Below are 9,486 nucleotides of genomic sequence, written 5' to 3'. Positions count from 1 at the left end.
GAGAAAAGGAAAAATGTCAGATGCAAGCTTGTACTTAGATTTTCTCGCGTACAAGACTACTATTTTCACAGTGAGAAGAAAGTCAGAAGAAATCTTTTTGAACTCATCATTGAATAGACAAAAGGTTGACTATGTAGCTGAGGTAAGAGGACGTTTAAGAGAGATGTTTTCCACCTTATAAATGTTATTGCTTCACCTGAAAGAAAATCAGTGCAGACTATTGAACAAGTATGCAGTTCTGAGAAACAATGCATACAATTTTTCATCAGTCAGTCCTGTCTGTCCACGACACAAACATCTATCAAGGTATAATGAAATAAAAGTAAAAGGATATGTAATGTTTGGAATACCATGTCCTGGCATTGTTAATGTTAATGGTTAGTTAACAAAATAAATTCTATTTAGCTGTACTGAGAGTATGTCACAAAGAACTTGCTTACAGTGGCTTCCAAAAGTATTCACACAGTTTAAGAGTTTTGCCGTTTCCGGTGTCACAACCCCTAGTTTAAGTGTATCTTGCTGTTATGTTATTTGATGATACTGCCACAAAGTGTTGCATATTTGCACAGCAAAGGGAAACTGATTAATCATTTTCTGAATTTGTTGCAAATAAGAATTTGAAAAGCGTGTTGTGTGTTTGAATTTAGGAACAACACATTATAGAATCAACCTTCATTGCAATTGGAGTTGAGAGGATTTTAGCGGATGTGTCTGTCAGCTGTGCACATACAGGCTGTCATTTTTGTCAATTCGTCTTTGCAAAATAGCTAAAACTGTGCCATATTATCTCTTCTACGATAATCTATTCCCTCCATAGACTCTCAGTAGGGCTGCACTTTGATGGAGCCATTGTATAAGATGACTCCTTTATCTTATACAATATAAATGATTGAATTTTATCTCTGGCTGTACGCATAGGGACATTGTCCTGTTTTAAAGGTTAATCTCTGCTCCATGCTTTCTTTCAGGATTTATAGTCCAATCTGTGTTAACATCAACATGAGCAACATCCGTATCACTATTTAAAGAAAGCATTCCCACACCATGATGCTGCTACCACCATCTTTGACTTTTAAGACATGGGGTGTTGTGCTGGGCCAGTCTTCAAAAGCAAATAGATAAATAAATAAATACATTTGGTCTTTTCTGATCAGACTTCTTTGTGATGTGTGTTTGCTGTGTGACTTACTTGGCTGCAATTTGTACTTTCTAAAGAAAAACACCTCTCTTCTGGCCCCATTTTTATAAAGGTCAGGTTTGTGGAGTGAGTGACTAAGAGTTGTCATGCCAACAGATTCTCCCACCTGAGCTGTAGATTTCTGCAGCTTTTCCAGACTCACCATATGTCTTGTTGCAGCTTTTCTGATTATTGCTCCCCTTGCCTGACGTGACCTTTAAACTGCCTGTACTGGTAGTTCTGTGCTTACTTTATTTTCAGATAACTTACTGAAGAGTGATCTAGGATATTGTTTAAAAACTTCACCCTACCTTCACCTTTCTGCTGGTCTTCATGATGCTGGTTTGTTCTCTAATATTTTCCAACAAATCTCAGGGGCATTCAAAAATTATTGGATTTATATTGAAATTAAACTAAACACATCTCTGTTTAGCAATTAGGTAACTTCTCAATGACATATTATTCAGGGACTGAATATTTTCTGCAAACATTAACATTGTCTTTAATTTTTTGTCCACTTCTCATCTAAGTAATCATTTATTTTGACCTGTTGCATAAAAGCACAATGAATTTATAAAAAAACTTTTGGTTGTAATGTGACAAAAATGTGAAAAAGCTCAAGGGAACTGAAAACTATCAGCATTGAGTCATGATACATTTAAAAGTATTAAAGCAACTGCTGCACTGCAATTTTTTGTTGGTGTTTTTTATCTCTTCGAATCAGATTATATGTTTGATAACCCTGGTTGCAATGATGTGAGATCTTTTCCAATATTTAATTTTCCATGATGGTCCAATATACACTGAGCAAAAAGTGATGATTTCAGTGTAGAAAAACTACACTCATGACCATTTGGCTTTGAAGAAACTGGAGGTTTTCTTTGTTCATCTCACAGAGTTAAATAGAAAAATAGCGTTTCCCCATTTTGTCTCATGTTCCCTTTAAAGCTGGAATTGAAACATCTAAAAAGTGCCTCAAGAAGATAGAAAAATGACTTATAGTAAAATTCAGGCAGAACATGCAGACCAGTTTGATGTGAGGGTATGCTAACATTAATAGCGTCACAACACTTTGGCTTTATCTTCAAATGTCACCTTAATCTGAACTAATCTCTTATTTTTCTTTGTTTTTTTCCAGAGCTCCCAGCAAAAGCCGGTGGTCTGATCTGATCCTAGCGGTTCCCCTCATCAAAGTGGGAGTCCACCCACACCTTTAAGCATCAAAGATGCATGAGTGTTTGATCGTCTTGCATCCTCTTTGTCAAGGGTATGCGGGCTGAAATCTGATACCGGCGGGTTATCTTTTGAAATGCTTTCGTGAGATCATGTGTCAGAAAGCTCCCCCAGTTCTGGGAGTGAATCCAGTCGGCCGCCACACTAGCACATTCAGTCATCTGTCTGAGTTATATCTGAAGTAGGAGCAGCAAGGTCTCTTTGTTGCCCAGCATGTTTCTGAACTAACAGCTTAGCAGAAAACAGATGAATTGCATTGTGAGGTAATTGGATTGGATGTGAACCAAAAATATTCAGTCAAAGCCTGTTTTGTAGTTCTGAGCCTCGGGATATCGACTGGCTCCGCACCTTTGATAATGTTGATGTTATTTTAGGAGAAAGGACAGACTGAGCCTGAAGGGAAGCACAGAAAGATGGCTCGTCATTAAAATAATTGGTTAAAGAGGAGAATGTAATGGTGGATTACCAGAAATGTGAGTTTAAACAGTAGATTTTATGCATCTCAAAAGAAGAAATTCCAGTACAGTGCCTTGCAAAAGCATTTAAATCCCTTTAACGTTACATGGTACAACCACGTACCATCATAAGTGATGCAAACAAAAACATGTATTAAACTTTTTATATATATAGATAAACAACTGAGGTGTGCAGCCTGTAATTGCATGCACCAAATAAGGCTGCATCTATTTGCTAATTAGATGAGACGTCATCTAATTAGTTGACTTCTCGTTATTAGTGTACGCATCTGTGTAATTTAACCTCAGTATAAATTCAACGGTTCTGTGAAGGCCTCAGATGTTTTTAGAATTAGTGAACAAACAACACAATGGAAATAATTCCGTTCATTTCAATTCAGTTTATTTACAAAGCGCTAATTAACAAGAAATACCATCTTAAGGCAGATCCAATGTAATCAATTAAATCCTGCCATATAGATAAATTGAAATTCTGTGACATACATTCAAATTTGACCATACTTATAACTCTGTGTAAAGCAGTGAAGTTCGGTTTGTTATGCTAATTGGTTAGAAAAAGGTTTTTCCATCTGAATGAAACAACAACCCGGTGTCGAGTTATAACTTTGCCGCAGTCCCTCCTCCTGAGCAAGCATGTAGTGACAGTGGACAGTTTATTTTGAGTCATTAACTGTGACTTATACTGTGCATAAGTAAGGAAACAGTGGAAAGGAAAATTCCCTCACAGCATAACGAACCTGGCTCAGCATGAGTGGGCATCTGCCGTGACCGACTGGAGGTTTAAGAACACAGAGTGGACACACAAAGAACGAGCGAGCTCTGGTCCAGGACTGCTCTCTGAAATAATGGCAGCTGTAGCTCTTTCACTGACTCTGTCTAGGTGAGAAAGACTAATGCCTGTGGGATGAAAAACACACTATCCATAGTTAGTGGCAGCAGTATGGGAGAAAAAGCAAGAAGAAAGCCATTATTGAAAGAAAACCAAAATGAGTCCCATTTGCAGTTTGCGACAATCAATATGAGACACAGCTAACATCTGGAACAAAGTGCTCAAGTCAGATGAAACCAAAACTGAACAGTTTGTCTTTACTGCAAAATGTATTGTGTGGTTAAAAACCGACGTTGCAAGTTAAAAAGATAGAACAGTGAAACATCGTTGTGGCAGCATCAAGCTGTGAAATGCGTTTCTTTAGCAGGGGCAGTGAAGCTGGTCATAGTTAATGGGAAGGTGGACACATCCAGAGCTTAATACTAATTAATTAATTTTTAACAGTTATATGTGTCTTTCCACATACACTGAAGTTTGTGGTTGAAATGTAGATAAACATAATAAAGTTCAGCCCTCAAGAATACCTTTTGCAAAGTGATGTAAATATTATCTTTAGGAATAATATCTTAGGTTTATTAGTAGAAGTAAAAACAGTTTATAGAAATCTTGAATGAACTCTCTTTGGTTTGCCTCCTTACACCCTGAGTTCAGCATCGGGAGGGAGGCCTTTCCCAGTCAATGAAAACATGGCGTCAGAGACGTACATGTCCCACAGGCTGCAGGAGACATCAGGACCGCACACAGACAGTGTATTTCCTTCACTGCACACCATAAAATCCCACCACCACCATCACCACCACCACACATGGCTGTAATAAGGCAACAAATTAAGCCATTACACAGTTTTTTAAGGTACACAGACATCCGTGTTTAAATATTTTAAGAGAAACAAGGGATATCTCACCCAAAAGTTCCATTGTATGTCTGGGACCACCAGGGAAATTAGAGCCCATCATTCTTATCATTACAGAGCCGTCGGGTGATATTTTTGCAACAGCAGATCAGTCCAGTTCTCCTTCTTGCTTTCCAATGGCGCTCATCTTTGTGTGTTGGATGGGAGTTTTTAGGAACGTTCCCAGATAACATAATCATTGCTAGAAACAGTTTAGGATGTGTTAGTAAAGCCATATTTCCCGTTTCAGCAGAGAGACATGGGTCAAACCATTAAGTTCAATACGCAAGCAGCCCAAGGCAAGACCAAGACTCAAGCCAGATCTAATGATGGTGTGCGAGTCAGTGTTCCCTCCCTCTCTGCATACAGTTTAAGAGCAACACCTATAAAACTCCATTATTTGCTGCTGTTGCTGCTGCTGCTGCTGTAATGGGGTTCAGGAAAATACTCCAGGAGCTGAAAAAAGCGGGGGCCTCTCGTAAACCCTCGAGGAAACTTTCTAATTAAACACCCGCTTCTTAACTCCCGTAAACAAAGAGGATTTCAAGCTTTTCCATGTCATATTTTCTCCATACCTTAGGCGAGGAAATGATGCCAGAAGTTGGGAGTCCATCTTGAGGAATTTACTCAGGATGGTTTTTAATGGTTTTCCATGTAGAATTGTTTTTCCAAGCTACTGGGGAAGGGGGCTTCCCTGGGATGTTGGCAAGCGTCTCTAAGGCTAAATATGTGGGTTTGATGGAGAAGACCTGTCACGGTTTACATTACAAACTGACTCGTACATGAATGTTAGAAAAGGCAGGTGTCTCCTACATGTATGGTTAAATTGTCAGATAACGTAAACAGAATGCAGACAAAATATTTAAAAATGTTGACTTTAACCAAATAAATATAAAATTTGGATTGTTTTTCTTTTGTTATTGTTGGTAATTTATTTATTTTTTTTTACATAGCATTTTAAAAATTTGTGATCTCAATCACTTCTGTCTCTCTCCTGCAGAGACCCAGAGATGAAGCTAAATAACTAGTAACACAGTAGTTTGTGTTTTGTTTAAATGTAAAAAAGAATGAATTTATTTGATTCTACTTTTTAGTGTTATAAGTGACAGAATATTAAGGCTTAAATTGGGCTTGATTTAACAAATCTAAATGTTCTTAAAACATCAGGAATTGTTAATATTTTGCACACGTTCCAATTTAAATCAGACACCAGGTTACCAGTGTGTCGTGGTATTGCCAAAAATGAACCAGTATGACCTTTTAGGGTTGAAGATGGGCTTGAAAATAACTCCCAAATTGAATGCCAGTCTCCAGAAGACAATTTATTCTGAAATCAGAGACTGACAAGAAATAGAAAATCAACATTATTTGATGACTAGGCTGACAGACCATATCAGTAATGGTTAAATGGATCACTATTTGGTAATTTTGAAATCTCATGAATGTTTGACTTTCAGATGTTTGTTTTTATTGTTGATTTAACTAATCTATAATGATTGAAAAGGTGGGTTTCTAACATATAATTCCATTGTAATTACTCACAAATAGTTGCCAAATAATTGTGCTCTCTTTTATGTTGTTAGATATTCAGGTTTGGCTAAACATTATGCACACAGTGTAACCTGTGTCACAACTCTCCAAAATGTAACTGAAAACAAAACAAAAGAAAACAAAACATAAAGTTCCTTTAATGTTCACATTGGTCTTATTGCCAAAATGCTTTAAATTGCTGCCATGTGATTGGCTAGATTGCTATGTGACTTGACTTGTTATTGGACAGGTGTGCCTAAAAAATTATTCCGTTAGAGTAAATCATGCTTCACTGTGCTTGAGAGGAAAAAAAAATACAGTTATCATGAAAGTTTATTCAAGTGGAGTAGATATGGAGAGACCTGCTTCATCCCTCCCTTTCCAACCATGAACTCTATGAAGCAATCTTTACCTGCTTCATCGCTCCTCGCGGACGTCACTCACCTTGGGATCATCCAATCGCGACGCACACGAGACCCGTAGCTCCTCCCCGGCGTATAATTGGAAGTTTCTTTAGTTTCTCCGGCGGAGCTCGCGCGGCAGTGTAGTCTGAGCTCGTGGAGGGATTAAAAAGACACCACCACCACCAGCAGCAGCAGCAGCCGCGATGTTTACCGGGAGCCCGAGCGCATGTGTGACCCTGTGTTTGTGGATTACGGCCCTGACGAGCGTCTATGCAAGGAAGCAGGACGACTCCTTCTTCACCGCCAGCGTTTACCGAGCGAGATGCGCCTCGAGGTGCCTCAGCCTGCACATCACTCGCATCTCCGCGTTCTTCAAGCACTCACAGGTACGACGATCGGGGTGGTCGCTTCAAGCCAGATCAGACCCAGATAAAGCCCAAGGCTGCCTGTGTTAGTAGGAGTCGTTGCCTCTCATAATAAATGAAACCTGTTCTCTCCTGAGCTCTATTGAGGGGAAAACTGGAGGAGACTAATTGTGCTCTATTTATTGTTGATCAGGCAAATTAGTCTTAAATTAATGCACAACAAAAAAGTGTCACCGAGTTGCTTGCAAAGTTATTGCAACCAGCCAACAGAGAGATGGATAACTGTTGTCTGTTAGAATCAGGGCGCTTTACAAGCCTAATTAAGACATCGCCGTGTTTTCGAGACTTGGAGATGAATAATAGCTCCAAGTGCAGCCAGTTTCCATTCATTACTCGCTAATTACTGGAAAATGAGAGGTCATCTCTTTTGAGTACAAATGTGGTCGTCACCTTGCTTAGTAGCCACCACAATTTTACACTGTGCTGTGATGCAGACCTGGCTTGGATCCAATTGAAATTAGCTGGGTGTTTTGGTTAATTTTGGTATGTGGTGTCAGAAGTTGTTTTTCACCCTCCGCTGAATGCACTGTTCTCTCCCAGGACCCCTAGAGAAAAGAGCTGGACACTGATCCCTCCCTACCCCCCTTTCTTTTTTTTTTTTTTTGGCTCCTTTTTCTCCATTTATCTATTTAGTGTCTGGCTGCCTTTACTATCACCCCATTAGGATTTCCAAGGCTTGTCTTTTTCTCAAGGTGCATTAATGAATCCCTAATTGTTTGGAAACATGCTGGAGATGGATTAATCTGTAGTTAGTTTGAAATGCACTCATCAGTTTTTCCCTAACTGATAGACAATTTCTCTCTTCATAAAGTAACACAAATGTCCCAAGGTGTTATCAGCTGGATAATTAGTCAGACTACCTTAATAGTTGCTTAAGCAGCTCATAAGTTGCCTCAGAAACAGTGTTACCTTAATGAGAGTGATGGGTGGTGCTCCTTTAGTTTCCAAGTAATGACTTTTTTTTTTTTTTTTTTTTTTTACGACTGGAAATATTTCCTAACAGCCAAATTTGTCTTATTAGTAAAGAAAGGAGAAAACATCGGCACCGTCCTTTAGCCAGCTGATTATTAGTGTGGAGCAACAAGTTAGGGAGGGGCAGCAACCCAGGTCACTTCCTCTGACATATTATTGTAAGGACTTGTGGGAACAATACGATGGCAATTTTTCATGGTTTTGAAACAGGAACTTTTTAAAATCTTGTTACACCGGTATTATACCTACCAGACACCTCCTTACCGTAGTTAGTCATAGCATTATTTATGAAAAGATTAGATGTGACTTAGCTGTATTCCACATTGTGTTATGATAGAAATAGAAGTGAAGAGGCATTCAGCAGAAATAGACCTAAAACAGGGCTTTGTAAAAGTGCAACTTGGCGAGCGGTAGCAGGGATTAGTTTTGACCAGATTCCAGGAGAGTAATGCAGCCCAAGGTTGCATAGTCAGGGAATTAAATTAGTCATCAGCTAAGAAGTCAAATAACTGTTGGAGCCTCACCTCTAATGAACAACTAATAGTCAACATAATTGAGTGCAGAGTCTGAGAGTCTGAGGCGGTCCTCAGTAAGGGGCGATATAAAAGGGAGGCATTTGTGTAAAGAAAGGCTGTTTAGTGATAAAGCAGTTTAAGCAAGAATAGGCATATCTGTGAGTATTGTATTTTACACTGTGGTCTCACTAGTCCTTTCATGTCAGAATGGGGGGTCTGGTCAGCTGTGAAAACATATGGCCACCCTCTTTCCTGCCCTCTACCCCCTGGTTCTGCCAGTAAATGCCAGCATCACAACTTAAAAGCTTCTGTAGGACACACACTGCTTTACTGATGCTGCTTGCTGAGGTCACCTTCCCGCTAAATAAGCAATCTGGCTATGTTAGAGACGCACCAATTAGGCTTTTCCTAGCTTATACCAATTTCCTGCTTTCATTGAGGTCTGTCTATCAGATTCTGAATTTGACCATATTCATTTCTATATGGTAGAACTGTATAACACATGAAATAGAAGAAAATGTGCCAAAAGATCAGTCATATAGCCAAATCAATAAATGTATGTTGAATATCTCCAGGTGAAACCCTGAAAAACAGATTTTCTTTATAGGATGCATCAAAACTTAGAACTCTGTTTTCAGACTACAAACTAATCAACAAGTTTTTGAAAATCAAATAACACTTAAGGACACTTAAAACACAATATGCAGAATAGAAGTGGGTATTTCAACGTATAATCAGTGATGTACCAAAAAATATCGCCCTGCTATTGGAATTGGTCAATTTTTCTTGATCTGTAATACAAAATGTTTATTTTCCCTCTACAAACAAATTCACCAACAGCTTGCAGCTTGATTTGTTTAAGTCAACTAAAAATCAGATCAGATATTATTGCACATGGTTTGATGAATGAATGGTATAAATTATGCAGTGTCTTCAACATTGAAACTAAGGTCTCTAACACAAAACCAGCAGGAAGCTGGTTTTGTCCATTTATATATATATATATATATATATATATATATATATATATATA

General features: G+C 38.6%; 1 protein-coding gene across 1 annotated transcript in view; it reads left to right on the top strand.

The window, feature by feature from the left end:
- The first annotated feature begins 6,648 nt into the window (after positions 1-6,648).
- Positions 6,649-9,486, top strand: part of anos1 (anosmin 1) — a 58,741-nt gene continuing 55,903 nt past the window's right edge. The window contains exon 1 of the mRNA XM_005799319.2: positions 6,649-6,927. Coding sequence (XP_005799376.1) covers positions 6,745-6,927 — 183 coding nt within the window. The 5' untranslated portion in view covers positions 6,649-6,744. The remainder of the gene's footprint in view (positions 6,928-9,486) is intronic.

This window comes from Xiphophorus maculatus, chromosome 7, assembly GCF_002775205.1.
Source record: "Xiphophorus maculatus strain JP 163 A chromosome 7, X_maculatus-5.0-male, whole genome shotgun sequence".
Classification (NCBI taxonomy): Eukaryota; Metazoa; Chordata; class Actinopteri; order Cyprinodontiformes; family Poeciliidae; genus Xiphophorus; species Xiphophorus maculatus.
The sequence above is the reverse complement of the archived record's forward strand: the minus strand, read 5'-3'. Positions and strand labels throughout refer to the sequence as shown.